The sequence below is a fragment of the Lates calcarifer genome, linkage group LG7_1, assembly GCF_001640805.2.
Source record: "Lates calcarifer isolate ASB-BC8 linkage group LG7_1, TLL_Latcal_v3, whole genome shotgun sequence".
In the NCBI taxonomy this organism is placed as follows: domain Eukaryota; kingdom Metazoa; phylum Chordata; class Actinopteri; family Centropomidae; genus Lates; species Lates calcarifer.
The window spans coordinates 23,188,384-23,207,436 of record NC_066839.1 but is presented as its reverse complement, the minus strand read 5'-3'; the positions used below and the strand labels follow the sequence as shown (position 1 = coordinate 23,207,436).

At 39.2% G+C, this 19,053-nt stretch overlaps 1 protein-coding gene across 1 annotated transcript; it reads left to right on the top strand.

The window, feature by feature from the left end:
* The first annotated feature begins 2,981 nt into the window (after positions 1–2,981).
* Positions 2,982–18,014, top strand: slc35f1 (solute carrier family 35 member F1). Its single transcript, XM_018699739.2, has 8 exons — positions 2,982–3,378; positions 5,133–5,308; positions 7,970–8,097; positions 9,823–9,982; positions 10,304–10,460; positions 13,927–13,979; positions 14,142–14,296; positions 15,004–18,014. Exons 1-8 carry the CDS (start codon positions 3,284–3,286, stop codon positions 15,235–15,237), a joined length of 1,158 nt encoding a protein of 385 aa, XP_018555255.1. The 5' UTR covers positions 2,982–3,283; the 3' UTR covers positions 15,238–18,014.
* Positions 18,015–19,053: the final 1,039 nt, after the last annotated feature.

The window sequence follows — 19,053 nt, the reverse complement described above, 5'->3', positions numbered from 1 at the left end:
TATGTGTCTGCTGACTGCTCTTATCCTAATATTTACTAATCCTCGACTAACTTTCCTTAACTGAAGAGTTTGTATTTGGGTCTCATGATGACAATTTGGCTATCTCCATCCATTGACACAGACCATGAGATGATGTCTGGTTAATGATTCAAATGTAGAAAAGCAAGTACATGGACCTTGAATTAAGATTATTTTGTAAAACCACTGTTTGAGCAAGCTTTCACTATACTTATTCTTGTACATTTGACAAACATTTCTATCAGTAATAACTTTGTAAGCACTGCATAACCAATAACTGAGAACTCAGATCTGCAACACAGCGACATCACTAAAAAGAAGTCGAGTCAGACGATCACAGGTTGACAACACAAGGTTAGACCAACTTTACAGACCCATGCCCTGCTTTGCCTGCTTTGACCAATGCACTCTAATGCTCATGTTTCATGCCTTGTTTTACTCAGCCCACACAATGTTATTATCACTGATAAAAATGATGGACAGTTATGAATAACTATTAACTTGGAACTGTTAGACACACACATTTCACACTGTGGCTTCATCATGAAGGCCACAAGCTGAAATGTATTTGTCTAACAATAAAGTTGTTTTACATACTACAAGTGTTGCTAGAGTTTTGTTCACAGAGTTTCACAAATGTTTTTCCTTGAGTAATGGTCACCACAGTGACTCTACATGCAAGATATTACAGAAATGTGAAGTGGCTGTATTTGAAGTGTTACTCTGAGACCATATCTTAATTCTCTTTTCTCAGGACAAGTTATGACTGTTTTAAGTTCATTCTTGATCTTTAAAACAGTTCTCTGAAAAGATCATCTCAACTCGAGGTGCACTTACTAACTTTTTCCGTGCTTTCAACTGCATCTCATGGTCTTTTTTTAGTGCATTGAGTTTGCTCTCGTAATTGTGTGACTGAACTATGGAGCAATTCCACTTTTAGGCCACATTGTAACAATTTATCCTTCTCCATCCCCTGAGGAAGACCATTGAATGCAGTCAGAAGCTCCAGAAGATTTTTTTTCTGTCAATGAAAAGTCATGTTTTGTTTATGCTTGTGTTCAAAGTTTTGTAAGTTACCCATACTTTTACCTTGTGGTGGCAGCTTCTTTCAGTCTCTTTTGTTGTCTAGAGATTACAGTTGGTTGTCAGGATGGAGATGTGAAGTCACAATACTGTTTTTGATGTGTTGTATTGTGGCTCAGGTCTTTCTCTAAAATAAGAGAGAAAAGTACTAGAAAGTATAGATGTCTTAGAAAATGTTAGTTAACTCCTGACCACCAGAAAATATATCTAATGTATGGAGATAAAACTGCAATTAGATAGTTACCCTTGGGTAAAGCCTATGTTAAACATGATATATTCATGATAACACTGGTAGAGCATGACGTGTGTGTGTGTGTGTGTGTGTGTGTGTGTGTGTCTTTCTATAGCTGTGAGGACAAATTTTGGTGTGAAACCATTGTTGTGAGGACATTTTATCCAGTCCTCATAACTTTAAATGTTATTATCCATATTTGTCCATATCCCAGAGCCTCAGCATCATCATGTCAGTGTGTTCATGTGCTTTCTGTCTGAGTATTAACATTTTCACCTCCATGCAAGAAGCCATCAGACCAAACCCAGATACTGTGGGACATAATGACTGTCTGCATCACCTCATGTGGCTGTTAAACACATATGTTTGACCATGTCCCACATGTATACTCTGTCTGGGTCTGGTGCATTAAAATTATTTGCTTTTGGTCCTCTGAGCTCTGTCTTACCACATAATCAAATGCCTCTCCACTCCATGTTACAGATCTAATGAACAGCACCTCTAAAACAAGCAGTGCATCTCTCTGAACTTGCTCATGGTGATAAATCTTGACTGAAAGAACAAACATTTTGAAGCTTCATTGTACACACTAATTTATGCCACATGATCACTATATGACAGGTAGTATTGTGAACTTTGCAGCCAGTTGTCTGGGTGAGAATTGTAATGCCTGCACACCACACGTGAAGCTGAATGGTGAATTGATGTCCTCAGCCAATAAATGTTACTGATATTGTAACATGATAGAGACTGCCTCTTGGTGCAAACTCTTGTACTTTTAAGTTCCTCAGAGCAGTTGTTCCCAACCTGTGGATCAGAACTCCCTGAGGTATGCTAAGACAGTAAGAAGTTGCAAGATAATAACAAAAATGCTTTTGCTCTTGGGTTAGTTCCCTGAACCTTTCACTAAACCTCTTTTTTTCTAGTGTAACTGTGGATCATTTGCCCTTTTCTGGCCTCTGGAAATGAACAAGAAATTAAATGAACAATCTGATATGGAAAAATTTCTCTTGGTTAAAGTGGAACATGGCAAAACATGTTCAATGAGCAGTTAGTGGATCCTGTTGCTGTGAGGTTTGTATATTGACTAGTGGAAACTAGTTGTTTTGCACAATTGCACCAGTATTTCCAATTCTAAAGGTACCTACAGAGATTTTTCATTCTGTTTTGTTTTGCTTTCTGTTGGTCTTCTCTTTTTGTTTTCAGGAAGCTGATTGTATGTGTTTTGAGATGTGTTAATTGTCACTATTTTGCTAGTATCAGTAGCAGATGATGTGAGGGTGTGTAAAAAGTACTCTTGTTTGATGATTTAACTCTAAAACAAATACATATTGTCAACATTTACGTCATATTAAATATAATTCCAGTTCTTTTATTAATAGTACATAAATAAATATATTTTGGGGAACAAATCACTGATTGGGTGGAGCATGGGAGGAATTGTCAAATGTAAATGTCAAATCCAGATCGTGACCCTGTTTCATACCACACAAAACGATTCCCATGTTAAATCAAATTTAGTAACATATTTTAAAAGCTGCATGCATGCAAATAAAATCCTCTTCCGTAGGAAATGCTCTGAGTAAGACGTTGGTATGTGTGCACATATCCTGATGTATTACGTCTTCGTCCCATGAGGGAGTCTGGGCGAAAAGGGCGCCACCTTGTGGTGAAATCAGCTTCTCTATCGAATGTAGGACCTGGTTTTCAATCCCGTAGTTTCTCATCAGGGAAGGGCGTCCCAGCAGCAGGTTTGTTCCACCTTAACAGCATCGCTGCTACATACTACTGCGTATTCCCCCTGAACTGTACTGCTGCCTGCAATACTGACATCAGGAGAGTCCACTGCGTCTCCGCCGTCGGCTGAGGTGAGCCTGCACCTCGTCCCCTCCTATTCCTCCGGTCCTCTTCGGAGCGGAATGCGCTGATCTCCGCTCCGTCTGTGGCAGGATGATTTCTGTCGTCTCCACTGTGGAGAGCGTTCCCAGAGGTACGGGCATCCCGGCGCCGAGCCTTTACCAGCGGATCAGGAAGGTCTTAACTAGGTAAGATGAGGATGAGCACCCCTTCACATTCTCTCCACGCTTAGTCAGAACGGCAGCTCATCACGGGGGGGCTCGTATTCCTTTTGTTTCATACACAACCTGTAACATCAGACTCGTCAATCCCGTGTCTGATGCAGCAGGAATCATGTTGTGCAACAGATGTCAACAAAGCAACCTTAACGGCATCATCCGTTTGCATGAACATCACATCATGTGTAGTTGGTGAATGTTTGAGTGGGGGCATTCCTGCACCCTATGGTACCAGAGCAGAGCCTGGACTGGGTCCTGCTAACACAGGAGGCTGCTATGGTGGAATTATCAGCCTGCTCTGAGGCTGTGCTGCACAATGGCTGCTGTCCTGTCTCTGCTGCTTAATCCATATCCAACTGCCTCGCTCACTATTTCTTGCAAGCAGTCTTTGTATTTCTCATGTGCTCAGGCACACTCTTGCATACAGCATGCACGAGAACACACACACACACTGAGACCCTCTCCTGCCATCTGCTGTTCTATCGTCCCTGGCCTCTCTTGTTTATCCTGGGCAATTGGACTGGCTGCCTGGCCACAAGTTGAATTTGAGACCAGCAGGACAGACCCATGTCAGCATGTGCACACATATGTGTGTATGGTGGTGTTATTCCTGCTGCCACAGACCGAGAGGGATGTTACTGTAATGAAACCTTTATTAAAGTGGGAAGACAGAACAAAGCAGGCTCACATTCAAGCAAAGGCCACATGTAAGGCAGATGAAAAGAAAATTGAGGCTGATAGTGATACTGATATCTAAGCCAGTATATGGTGTAATGGCTGATATTGGTTTCTTTTTTTTATAAGGATGCCCAAGTTTTGGCTATTAAAAAGTTGTAACCAAGATATGTGTCTTTCTATCAGACACAAACAGGACAGTAGCAAGAAGGAAAGAAACTTTGTCTCCTGGTCTGACAAATCAGATCAGTTACATGTACTCCAATGGTCAGGGCTAGACCTCAGTTACCCTTTAGGCTGAGACAGTATGGGAGATTTGCAACATGAAATGAAGACAACCAGCAAATCAGCAGACTCTGCATGAGGTCATGTCAACATAGACAGCAAATATCTAAGCAATATTTCCAGCAAGGTATGAATTTATTTTAAGACCTCTGGTTATAATGGAGAAAGGGGGAGGATCTACCACTACAAGAATGGTGGACCACTTTACTCTGGGCAAACTGTGTAACCTTCAACATATCTTAAGCATTTCTTTATTGGGATTCCTCATTACCTATCAGTTAACATACTATACAGTATATACTGTATCTGTGATAAGCTAATATCAGCCATGGTGACGTCCTGTGTCTGTCAGGTTCTACTCCAATGTCTCAATGCTGGATCTTAATGCTGTTCTCAACAGTCACCTTCACATCTAGAGCAACACTACAGCACTACAGCAACAAGTTCAACATATCAACTTAAAAAGTGATGATATGTCAATGCTGTGTTCACTAGACCACTGCCCCTCAGTTATTCCAGGTTTAGTGGGACTTCAAGCATCATGTGTTTGTGTTAATTTGCCACATCATAGACAGAAACATACAGTGGGGTCCAAAAGTCTACTTTCAAGTGGTCTCAGACTTTTTGACCCCACTGTACAAGCTGAGTGCTGATGTAATACTGGCTAATACTGATATACTGATATATTACCTTATGATCATGATATAAAATCATCCTTAATGAAACACTGATGAGCCTTTGTCCATGTCTCCTGTCCTCTGCAGGGACCTGTTGGTGACCCTGGCGCTGGGCCAGGTCTTGTCCTTGTTAATCTGTGCTATCAGTCTGACCAGCAAGTATCTGGCTGACGACTTCCATGCTAGCACACCAGTGTTCCAGAGCTTTCTCAACTATATCCTGCTGTTTCTGGTCTACACCACCACACTGGCAGTTAGGCAAGGTACAGACAGAAACTGAAGTGTGTGCATAGTGGCAATGTATGAAAGGCATAGTGGACAACAGCATAAAATGTGGTTTTCAATCAATACCAAATAAAGTAGCAAGTAGCAGGATCAGATACACCAATATGGATATAGATACGTTTTTATTGTTAAAAGCAGTGTGATTAATTAGGTGAATGTATTATTAAAGGACTCCTAAACTGACACATCAATGTGCTTTACGCTGTGTACTTGAATATGTGTACCCAAAATAAGACTCACAGTTTAGCCTCAAATACTGCAGCCTTACAATTACAGGTTGGAATCTTTACTTTAGAGAATACGATTCTTCAAAACTGGCAACAGAAATGTATTAGCTGCTCTAATTACACACATAGAATATGTATGGAGCAATGCCAATGGCTATCTCTGTATATATGTGTATAGTAATGATTATAAAGTCGCTTAGCAGATCCCATGTGCCACAGGGGATTTTCTCCTCAGATTTTAAGATGCAAATTGTAGCATTTAATTTGCTTAATTAATATTATCCTATACTACTATACACTATAAATTGTGGTAAAAAATATACATGTGAGCATTGAATAGTACACAATATTGACTCATAGTAACACAATGCAGATTAGGTTGTGTAAATTAAAGTTTGCGTAACATGCGGTCACTCAAAATGTTAACACGAACATGATAAACTTTACTCTAAGTGTATGTATGTGTGTAAAGTAAGTAAAATATACTTACATTGTACATTTTAGTGGCTTTACATGACATTAAATCTAGTTCATTAGAATGAGGTTGTTACATAATAAAATGTCTCCTTCCCCACCTGAATCTCTCCCACACTGTCAGCCCTTCTCTTGTTTTCAACTCCCTGATGCCTCTGTAATCTCAGACCTCATCTGTAAATCCAGGCCCTCCACATACCAGGTTTAACCTCTCCCCACATCCTTGGCCAAATCCTGCCTCTCCTCCCTACTTCCCCTGATATCCACTATCATTCACATTTCACTTACTGCCGGAATTGTTCTTTCACTACTCAAAACTGCAGTTGTCACCCCAAAACTGAAAAAACCTGGCTCAGATCCCATCAACTACAATAACCGTTGCCCCATCTTGAACTTACCTTTCATCTCCAGAATTCTTGAAAAAATAGTTGCCTCCTAGCTTCATTTGCATTTAACTCAAAATAGCCTCTATGAACCTTTCCAGTCTGGCTTCCACTCTCCCATAGTACAGAAATCGCCCTCATAAAAATCACCAGTGATCTTCTAATTGCAGCTGACACCAGTTTGCTCTCCATTCTCATCCTTCTTGACCTGAGTGTAGCCTTTGACACCATCTCACACCCCATTCCTCTCAGTAGACTCTCCTCCATTGGCATCACTCACACCCCCCCGATTGGTTCCACTCTTATCGCTCAGGCCGCACTCAGTTCATACAACAAAAATCCTTCAAATCCGACCCCTTCCCAGTCACTACAGGTGTTCTTTTTATCTCTTACCTTCTCCCCCTTGGCAATATCTTAATTTCAATATCCATTTCCACTGCTTCGCAGATGACACCCAGCTCTACCTTTCTAGCAAGCTGAACTCCACTTTCCCTCCTTCTTCCCTCACCTCCTGTTTATTGGAAATAAAATCCTGGTTCACCTCCAACTTTCCGCATTGGTTACTGCAACTCTCTCCTCTTTGGCCTCCCTGAAAAGCTCCTCCATAAGCTTCAACAGGTCCCCCATCCTTCAGCAACTTCAAGGCCATATACAACCTTGCCCCTCCATATCTGTCTGACCCGCTCTCTTCCTGTTTTCAAATCCAGACTCAAAACTCATCTGTTTAAGACTTGCTGTAACCATTCCTACTGCTTCACCAACTTCACCATCCTACATTTTTAAAATTTTTAAAGTTTGTTGATTTTATCCATTGTTGTTTTATTGATTAGTGTATATTGTGAAGTGTCCTTGAGTGACCAGAAAGGCACTTATAAATAAAATGTATTATTATTATTAATATAATTTTTAAATATATTGCTTCTCATTATTGATTCTATATCTTGTGACATTAACCAGCTTACATCTGTCATAACATACAGTAACTCAAGGGTGTCAGTCTGTTCTTCCTATTTGGAAGTTGTCTAAATAAATGAAGGGAATAAAATTTGTTGCCTAGTCAAACCTGCACATTTTAATAGGTAGCATACAAGGCAGGTAATTTATTCCACTAATACAAGTAATTTATTTACACAAGTAACAAAATAATAATTCACACAATACTGTACATAAGAGAAGGGGAAAAAGACTGTGCTGGCTAGATGAAAACATATCTATATACCTGAAGTTTAACCATCAGAAAACAGCCCAAGACCCTCCGAAATACTGATGTCTGAATCAAGACATTTGGGATCAGTGAAAATGGAATCATTGCTAACAAGCCTGCAATAGTTCATAGTCCTTCTCTGTTTCGCAATGTTGTTTTATTCATAGTAGATGTGGGAGCTGTGATAAGATTGTTGCAGATGCAGATGATTCTTAAACCAAACTAGGAAGCGGTGAAGGACTCAACATACAGTAAAGGCAAATCAGACTGACAGCAGTGATTTTCATGTATTCTATGCAAAACGCAATGATGCTTCACTATTTTCACTGTCTTCCCTGTGTGTCATACCAGGCGAAGGGAACTTGCTGGCCATTCTGAAGCAGCGCTGGTGGAAGTACATGATTCTGGGGTTGATAGACATTGAGGCCAATTATCTGGTCCTCAAGGCTTACCAGTACACTACACTCTCCAGTGTACAGGTTAGTACTGTATATGTGTGCATGTGTGTGTGTATAACTTTGTTGATGCATAGCATAATGTAAAAGGAGTTAACTTTGTAATACTGCAGTTCACACAGGTCAAAATGTCCTCGTCTTGGTCTGCTCTGGCTCAGATGTACAGTGTCCTCTGTGGCTCTGGAGGAACAAATTAAAAGAAAATAAACCTGGTGATGTCTGTGTTACAAACTGGTAAACTGTGGGAAATGTAGAATCCAATGTTTTTGGAGCCTAACCAATAAGTAAAGTGTCTCTGTTGCAGATTTTGACCATTCTATTTCTTTTTTCGTCTACACAACAATTATTTCAACATTGGATGGATTTCCATGAAATTTTGAACAGACGTTCAAGGTCCCCAAAGAATGAATCCTTATGGTGGTCCTCTGACTTTTCCACTGGAGCCACCAGCAATTTCCACTTTCCAAAATGAAATACCTCAACATCCACTTAATGGAATAGCACTAAATAATCTTCAGACTTTCATGGTTCTCAGATAATGTATGCATTCCTATTAGCCTCAGCTGTATTTGGTGTCTAATGCAATTAACTAATGTTAGCATACTAACATGCTAAATAAAGATGTGTGCTTGTGTGTGTGTGTGTGTGTGTGTGTGTATTTATTCTCAATGTAATTAATTACCTGTAAGTAATGTAATAACACTGTATTGCAAATTCAATATTTGGCATTACATTAAGGCTCTATGTAGGCAGTAGGGCACTTACCTATTTGGAATGGGGAATCAGCTTACATTACTGGATAAAAACCAAGTTAAAATTTCCAGAGTGGCTTTTAACTTGACTGTGTAGCTTAGAAACAGAAAATATGAAATATTATTGCACACAGTTTGTTTAGAGGGCAGCACAGTAGTGCAGTAGTTATCATTGTTGCCTCACAGCAAGAAGGTTCTGGGTTTGAACCTGGTGGCCAGCTGGCTGCCTGTATGGAGTTTGCGTGTTCTCCCTGAGACTGAGCGGGTTTTCTCTGGGTACTCCAGTTTCCCCCCACAGCCAAAAAACATGCAGTTAACTAGTTACTCAAAATTTCCTGCAGGTGTAAATGGTTGTCTGTTGTGCCAGTTGGGATCTGCCCTTACTATGCACGGTGCTCTCCTTGCTGCCCAAATGAAGCCTACATTGTGTACCAGGTTTGCTTCACTCTGAGACAAACCCTCAGGAGTCCTTTTAATACCTACTCAGCAGGAATCAACACAATTCCCAGCTTAGCAATATTTCTGCTGGCTTAGCTAGATGGTCCATTTAGCAGCAGCAGTTATGAAATTCATGAGAGACCTGTCCCCCTGGCTGGATATTTGGGCCCAAACAGTAATGACTGAAAAGAAAAGATGTCACCAAAAACTCCAAAAGCTGCACCCTTAATAAATCAAACAGAGAAACCTCTGTGATCAGGGCCCAGGTGTTGCAAACAGTTCTCCAGTGGAGATGAGGGGTTTCAGAGAAGCATGAATTGGCGAAAACAACTCACCCCTTTTGGTGGGAAGGATGTAGATCATCCATGGTTCTTATCCACTGTTCAATGTAGGACTAGCCAGCCCAATGCTGCTGCTGTTTACTGGTTGTCACTGGGCACCAGTCTGATGCTTGCACAAAGTGAAAAGCCCACCCAGGAAGAAGAAACAACTGAACCAGAAATAAAACAATTGACAATGTGCACATGTTTGTTCTCTGTATCTCTGATCTTCCTCTCAGCTATTAGACTGTTTTGTCATCCCAGTGGTTCTGCTACTGTCCTGGTTCTTTCTCTTGGTGAGGTACAAGGCTGCCCACTTTGTCGGGGCAGGACTGTGTCTGCTGGGTATTGGCTGCATGGTGGGAGCTGACATCCTACTTGGTCGGCAGCAGGGCCTCGGTGAGTACCCCCACCCCGCACAGACACACACACACACATACACACAGTACACAGCACCACAAATGTACATTTGACTACAGACTGCACATCTGGGCCCCCATATACAGAAAGGTTTTGGTTCCTCCTAATCCTCCTAAACTACTCCTAATCTTAATGTGGCATACACATATACAAAGACATGTTCAAGCTTAGGGTGCAGGCACATGTGGATGTTGCCGGTTTGCTTGGGATGTAGTAAGTCTCTTGCTCATTTGCTCAAAGCAGTCTTGCACATGTTTCTTTCCTTCCCTCTTTCTTCCTTGTTCTTTATTATTTGTCTAGGAGACCAAAAGCTATTTGGGGATCTTCTGGTTCTGGGAGGAGCAACACTGTACGGGATCTCCAACGTTTGTGAGGAGTTCATTGTGAAGAACCTAAGCCGCGTGGAGTTCCTTGGCATGATAGGACTCTTCGGATCCTTTTTCAGTGGTATCCAACTGTGAGTTTGTTGTTCGGGAAGAGCGTACTTTGTGAGAGCTGGACAGTGGTGGAAAGTAACTATTTAAGCACAGTACTGTGTGTTTTTTCTTTGTGCTGCTCATGCTGTGGACTCATGTGAGACCATGTGTCTTGCCTGTAAGTCTTAATCTATAAAAGTTTCCACATTGCACAGGCTCCTTGTGCTTGGGTCCTCCCTGTCTGAGCCTCTACCACCAGCCATGACAAAGGTGCCCACAAAACATACTGACACCCTAGAGACACACTGCCTCCAAGTCTCGTTTTACTAACATTTTAGAATAGAATAGAATACAATTCTTTATTGTCATTGTTTGTAAAACAACAAAAGACAATTTAGCTGCTATTGAACTGACAGCACAAATAAATATAAAAAATAGCCAGAAATTATAAATAGACAATAGAGATAAAATAAAATAAAATAAACACAACACAGTAACGTAGTATATACAAATAGTGCAAATGATGACAATATAAAGTGCAGAGTGAACAGTGAACAGTGGAATGGGAGTGTTGAGGTATCTTCTTCTTTTATGAACAAATAAATAAATTTACCAAGATGTAGGCAGTTATTGTGCATTTTTATGACATGCCCTCTATATTTTGCTGTTCAATTCCAGTGGTTTAACAAGTATGCAGATCATTTACTTAAACAAAGTAACACAAATAAAAGTCTTGCATTCAAAAATGCAAAATATATGTAGTAGTAAAATAATAAGTAAAAAAGTAAAAAGTGCAGAAGTACAATATTTCCCTCTGAAGTGCAGTATAGCGAATGCATAAAACAGCATAAAATGGAAATATTCCAATACCTCAAGTACTTGAGATTCTTTCACAAAAATTCCATATATCTTGTTGAATTTGTTTATTTGTTCATAAAATGTTAGTAAAATGAGAGTTGTCAGTAGTTAGTCTCAGGTAATTTTTTTAGAGCACCTTTGGGAGCTGGTGGTAGGAACACAGGCAGGGAGGACCCAAGTGCAGAAATGCAGGCAGGCTGGTGCAATGATGGAACTTTAATAGAGTAAGTAATGAGTACCAAGCTTATAGACAGACACAAGGACAGGCAGGCAGACAGGTACAGACAACAGCTAACTACATAGAGGTGGCAGGAACTGAGTCCACAGCATGAACAGCGCAAAGGGAAACACACAGAGACAACAGCAATCAATCTGGCAGTTGACTGGGTAAAAGGGCTGGAATAAATGAGGAACAGGTGTGTAGGTAGGAGGGGAAGTTCCAGTGATTGGAAAATAGGTGATCAGGTGGATACTGGAATAAAAAGAAAGTCTGGGGACATCTGGTCAGTGGGTGGAGTATGACAGGATGCCAATAAACAGGGCTGATAAAAGTGATGTCAGCCTTTGCCTTTGCTTTGCTTTTCATTCTTGGCTTAACATGTGACTCTGACATTTCTACTGATTCCCACCAGAAAATATTTGTTTTATTTTCACAAACTATAGCCAAATAGGTAAATTAAAATGTCTGGGATCTTGGGGAATTGTCCACAAATGTTTTTTTTATGTCATTCCATCAACTGTTTACATTATTTGTGATAATATAGGTTTAAGATGGTAATAGGATAAACATTTATGTAATGTAATAACTGAGAGCAGTTGACCCTGAAACACTGTAAGAGAATCATCTTGTGAACTGCTCATACTTAAAGATGAAGTATTAAATGACATGATGATGATAAATGACAGCATTGTTGATAATAACACAATACTTTATCTCAAGTAACACAAACAGGACAAATAAACAGATTTATAATTACTTAATAATGTATTTAAATATTTAATAGTTCTTAGTCAGTGAATGTAGCACCAAGACCTCACTGGGACTCTTTTCTGTTCTGCCGCCATGGTACATAGTATGCAAGACATTATATTGTCATACGGCGTCTCTGACTCTGACTCTTATCACACTGTGACAGCCTCACTAGCCGTCCATACTGCAGCTCTCCAGCAAGCTAAACACTTTGCCCAGTAAACACCAGTATCCATTTATGAAACTGTGAAATATAGCGTGAAGAAAAACAAAGTTAGACTGAATTACACAGTAAACATGTTGGTGAACATTTTGAACACTGAACATTTTGAAGACTGACTTAACTACTTGCCCATAGTTAAATAACATAGCCATTTTAATAAGAAATAGGCATCAAAATGAGAGATCACAATATGAGCAGTCATAATTAGGAAAACCTTTACTGGCTGTTTGCAATTACGGAAGCATGAAAGCAAATTGTCTAACTATTGCAAATAAATTTCTCCTTTCTATATCTTGCTCAAATTTCACTCATGGCACAAAGATAATACTCATAAGCATTAGTGCTCACAAGGAGCGTAACGATTCTGAAACTAACATTGCGATATAAATGTCCACAATCTTGTATTGTGATGTGGGGGATGGAGACATTACACCTGTTTTATTGTCAATATTGTCAGCTGCATGTATCACATGACCATCTGATCATGCCTGCATCACGAGGCTGCTTATATTAGCTCAAAACGAGGATTTTGGTTCACATTCTGTTTTTCTGTGACTCAGTAGACACATTCTCATGAGCATGATAACTCAAGAATGATACATGGTATAAACTTACATACAGGTACTGCAGTAGATGATCTGATTAGATTTTGGAGCACCTTGTATAAATGTGGATATTAATGAGGGAACATGACTTACGTATTCAGGCTCTTTGCTGTGACTCTTGAAATTTAGCTGTGGTTCCTCCCATTTCTCTTGAGGTGCAAAAACATCTCTAATATGAGCAAGAGAAATGGGAAGAACATAAGTTACATTTAAAGTCATAGCAAAAGGTCTAAATACATATGTCAATGTTTTTCTTTTTCAATAAATTTGCACAAATTTCAAACATTCTGTTTTTGCTTTGTCATTATTTGTCATTATGGGGTATTGAGTATAGGTTAAAGAGTGAAAAAAAATTTGGATCAGGTATAAGTCTGAGACATAACAAAATGTAAAGGAAATTGAAGGTGTCTGTCTTTCAGAATGCACTGTGTATGGCATGCGAGGACAAAAGTATTGGTCTAATTTAATCTTTGCTAATGAATCCACTAATTAGCTAATTAGGAGGAAACAGATTTTTCTTGTGCACTTGCTAACTCAAGAATAACACATAGTAGAAGCTTCATATTTACAACCACAGGTACCTGTATGGAAAAGATTATCTGATCAAAGTTTGGTGTGCCTTACATATTAAATGAGATAAAAACAGATTTCTATTAGCATCCTTAATGACAAACTAGTAGTACTGTGAGCATACATGTTCTTTTGTCATGGAGATCATGGTGGGACATACAGCAATCCAAGTGCCTCTTGTTTAGTTGAAGTGTGAAGAACAGTTAAAACAAATGGATCTGTAGGATATGCAAGGAATGTGGAACAGGAGTCTTAATCTCTGTGTTTGTGTTCTATTCCAGGGCCATCATGGAACACAAGGAGCTGCTAAAGGTATCCTGGGACTGGCAGATAGGTGAGAATGCTCATGCGCACACAAACATGTACAACCTGGGAACATTCATACAATCTTCCACAAAAATGACCACAAAACATCTTCTACATGTAATCCAAAAGTTGTTTTAGAAAGCAGTCTGAGTGTAATGTAAAATAATTTGCTCCCTCTGTGTGTTTGCAGGTCTTCTCTATGTTGGTTTCAGTGCCTTCATGTTTGGCCTGTACAGCTTCATGCCGGTGGTGATGAAGAGGACGAGTGCCACCTCAGTCAATCTCTCTCTGCTTACAGCTGACCTGTACAGTCTCTTCTGTGGCCTCTTCCTTTTTCACTACAAGGTAATATCAAACTGCCAGGACTTGTTGATTTGGTAATGTGCCAGAAAATGCCAAAAGATGTGCCAGACATGTAGCATTGCACACCAGGATCTCTGTCAGTGGTAATGTAGGTGCCAGGTTTCGACAGGAAAGAAGAATGTGTGGAATAAAAAAGTCTGTGGTTCTGTTGCATTGATATTGGTCATTTTAAAAAAAGTCCATTGTGAGTCTGACAGTGTTTTAGGAGTGACATCATAGATCTTGGGGCATACATTCTGATATGAGTGTGTCAGGAATATTTGCCTTCATTGTTCAGCTTTGACTGCTAAAATAACACCTGTGACAGACAACTGACAGACTGAGTCTGTGTCAAATTATTAGTTAATAAATACATCATCCTGTTTGAATTGAAATTCCAAAATGGCTGTGTCTGTTTTAAGGTGCTCACTCATTTACAGATGAGACTAGTTTATACCAGTCCTAAAGACTTTTTTGAACAGTCAGAATACACATCTAGATGTGGTCCTCATTAGAAACTTTTTTGAAGCAGGATGAAGAAATTTAAAGTTTAATTATTTTCTGCTGATACATGCACAATATACTGGGTACAGTGACATCACCACTAAGCTTAAAAACTCCATTGATTGGTACACACTAATTTACATTGACAGGATAGGTTTTGAATCAGTATAAAGCAGCAGTATCTACTGTCTGTCTCTGTGTTGCAGTTCTCTGCCCTCTATCTGTTGTCATTCTTCATCATTATCTTGGGCCTGGTCCTTTACTCCTCCTCATCTACCTATGTGGCCCAGGATCCACGAGTCTATAAGCAGTTCAGGAACACGGGCAGCCAGCCGGCCACCGACCCACCCCAGCTCAGTGCTGGTGTCCTGGAGCCCTCTGTCACCTACACCAGCCTGGGCCCTGAGCCAGGGGATGAGCTTCCTGTGCGTGTAGCCTAAGATGATCTCACAGATCTGAAAGGGTTCAGTCTGTCAGCCTGGAGTATCAGTGTGTCAACTGCTGCCTTCAGGTTCTGCCCACAGTTGTATACAGAGAAATAGCGCTGGCTATACCCAGTCCTCTGAGCGGGATAGCTGCGTGATCACCCAGGTAGGTACAGGTTTTGATTTTATGACCTGTATTGAGGGACAGAATCTCCACCTCCTCAGTGACCAAGTTAAGACACATTCATGTACCCAAATATATACCTGATCAGTGAATGACCAGAATGTAATTAAGTCAAATAGCAAAGCAAGTGAAAATGTTGAGTTCACTGTGATCAAAGACTGGAGTAGAAAGTAGTGACTGTAAATTATCATACATGTAAATAGATGGTATTGTAATTTCATTTAATCTCCTGCTTTCTTTTTATATGTCAAGAATGTTTGTGCTTAATTCCTGTGTATATGCTAAAATTGTATTCAATTCATTTCTGTCTTCATTTCATTTCTTATCAGAGTGAGATCTACAGTGTATCTAAATCCACCAGCTCAATATTAATGACAACTTTAGTCAGTAATAAACAGGCTGGAGTTGATGCTTACCAATTACTACCTTTTCCTCTATATTTTTTCACATGGTGAATATTTTGTAGGCTGATACAAATATATTTAGACTTACTGTATAATTAAGTTTGATTACTTTTACACCAAAAAGCATTCAGTATTTACCCTCTAGAGTGTCATTTTGACAGTGTGCAAAAGGCTTTAAAACAACATTTAGAAATAGAATTTACAGTAAATAACTGATGAAAAATCAAAACAACAATGTAATAGTGAAAATTGTAGACTTTTTGTTTGGTTCTTGGTCTGGTGGTGGAATGCTGTCTTGCACTGAGTACACTGCATTGGTTCTTCCTGTCTGGAAAAACTGATCAGTCAAAATACAATCAAGGCACACAGGGTGCACAGTATTTGTTATAAGACAGATTTGATCCTTCTCAGATACACATGGTAGCTGCTACTTTAGTGCTGTTAAGATGCATTTCAACACCTACTATTACTGTCAGCTTTGAGATAGGAGATGGTTCAACCAATGTATATGTAAAGGCAAATGTACTATAGCTTTTCTCTGTGTTAACACTCAAAAGAAGTGCAATTTGGAATCTGATGCCAGACTTAATGGGACTATTCTGTTCTGTTCTTGATCCCTTACTTGATTGCTCTAATCAGCCACCTCAATTGTCTCTCCCCTCTATAACAGCATTCATTCAGTTGGAGTCTTGTCACTTTATAAGGGGCCATTAATCCTTCAACTGGACAAAACATTTTTATTCACATAGGCGCAAGACTGATTCCAGAACAGACTTATCCTTATTTGCTTCTTATTAACTTATTAGGATTTATTCTCTCACATACATTGAGCTGTCAGACTTGCACTCAAATGCTGTGTCATTATTTCAGAAATCACCCTCTCTGATACTCACAGAGAGCGCCACATGATGGTACTTTAACAACACGCTACTTAAAAATGGCAGATAATGATATACAGTTGATGATCCTTGGATCTTTTGATGTGCATTCAAGGAATTCATAAGAGATAACAAAAGAAAAAAATGACTACATCAAAAGAAACTAATTCTGTAGTCTGTTCCTTCCAACTCTGTATGTCTGCAGTATTGATGGACAAGATAAAATGTGAATTTGTTTTAAATAATATCCACCCTCTAACTGTGACCAAATAGAGAAAGGCATTACGTAGTAGAGGAAAGGGAATTCACCAGGATAGGATGGGTTCAGTAATTTTTGTTTGCTTCACTTGTCTATCTACATATAAGTTTAAGTTCTTGCCTCATATGACAATGCTTTTTTACGGCAACCAAACAGGATTCATAAAATCTTGACTGTCAACAGATAACATGCCTTGGGTGCTGTGTGCTGCTCACGACAATGCTTTGCCTTGTGTTGTATTAAGTCTCGACATGAAAAAGACCTATAACAGACTTATGGATGTGATGGCAGATAAAATCCTCAGTCCTTTCTCTGAGCACACATATATTCCAAATTTTATCTGAAGTTAATTTGAAATTAACCTGGATATCCTCCAAATGTGCAGCCTGTTTAGTATAAAATTCCCCATTGTTTCCTTGTTGAGCTACAGTATACAGTGACACAACAAGGGACTTTCATACTCAAAAGACAATGACTTTAGAAGAGATCCATTTCATTTTGCTTAATCAGACTGTTGAAGTGTCATATTATCCTCAGATTAACTTTTAAATATATTTTGCAGGGAAAGAGGACTGTGGTTTTTGTCTCCCATCATTGGAAGCACATAATAATCATACATTTTATTTCTAAACGCATTCTGAAAGAGATCTCTTAACAGCCAGAAGAACATGAGATTATTACAGAAAACAAAACCTGTAATCTTTAATGTTCTTATGGGCACATGACCACTGTTTTAACACTAAAAAAAATGTGAACCTGTCCTTTAATTTGGAGCTATCTGTAGCCAGGATGCATGGTGGTAAAAGTGAGACCATTCTAACCTAGCACTCCATTTTACTTGAAGTTAAAGAATTGAAGAATTGAGTGCTTGACTGAGCCTCTAATATTATATTGTTGTTGTCTGATGTATTATGTCAGTGGGATCCTAGTTTGGTTTTGTCTATGGTTGGGGAGTGTTCCATGGGGTTATTACTATTTTTGAATCTTTTTGTTTCTGTATGTGTATGTGTTTTCATTTTCTATGTATATGTAAAAAATAATAAAAACAATTGATAACAAAATACAAAAACATTTGGGGAGGCATTTTAGTAGTTATGTATTTAGCTTTTCAATTGTGAAAGACTGTTATTTCCTCTTTCAAAAGTTATCTTGTCTTTAGAGCTGCATTACTTGGATTTTGGCTTCCAGGAGGCAGGAAAACAAGGTATGGCTACAGTTGTTACTGCTAAATGCAAATCCGTAAGTGTGAATTCTTCTACTGTGTGGGGCTGTCTGATTGGGAGCAGGTAAATCACCATAAGCATTCAGTCAGAGATGAAACTTGAGTTAATTATAGTTTATTTCCTCACCTTGTACATAAAATAGAATGTGATCAGACAATTTTTAATGGTTTTCAATGACATGTGTGAAGACTTTGTATTTCTGACAGGCATTAAGCTTTGCTATCCAGTTCGATAGTGTTGACACGACCTGGAACCTGTGTAAAAATCATATTGAGTAATAGGCTCAGCACTGTGATTTGAATGACAAAGGTAATCTGCAAACGTGTCATCTTAGCTTAAAATCACACATTATCAATTTTCTTTCTTTCTTTCTTTCTTTCTTTCTTTTTGAGGCAGGTGAGAATTTTTCCTCTTAACCTCTATGTGCTGTCTGTAGACTCAGCTATTATCCTATGTAACTTAGATAGTGCCGTGTAGTGTGAATCTCTATATGATCATGATGCTGCCGTATCCCTTCTATACGGTGGCCCTGAGGTCAACGCATATCGACAAGTCACAAAACACTACAACATTTCACAAAACACTACACCATTTTACAAAACAAAACAACATTTCACAAAACACTACAACATTTCAGAAAACACAACAACATTCCAGAAAACACAACAACATTTCACAAGTAGGGACAATAGCTCTTCTTTGAGATTGGACATTATCCAGTGATGTGTTCACGGTTGGTGGGTGATAGAATTGAGCATAAGGACTGACAGGATGATCTTAGAGAGAGAAAATTAGTTTATAGTCTATACAGAGAGCCATTACAACAGACTGACTTTCTCACACTTTATCTGTGTGTCTATATTATACTATACTATCGGTGTCC

What these genes read in the sequence shown, in the direction of transcription:
- slc35f1 (XM_018699739.2), top strand. Translation starts at nt 3,284, where the DNA reads ATGATTTCTGTCGTCTCCACTGTGGAGAGCGTTCCCAGAGGTACGGGC. An exon ending in CTACACTCTCCAGTGTACAG is followed by an intron (nt 8,098 to 9,822) that starts GTTAGTACTGTA and finishes TCTTCCTCTCAG; the next exon opens with CTATTAGACTGTTTTGTCAT. An exon ending in TGGTCGGCAGCAGGGCCTCG is followed by an intron (nt 9,983 to 10,303) that starts GTGAGTACCCCC and finishes TTATTTGTCTAG; the next exon opens with GAGACCAAAAGCTATTTGGG.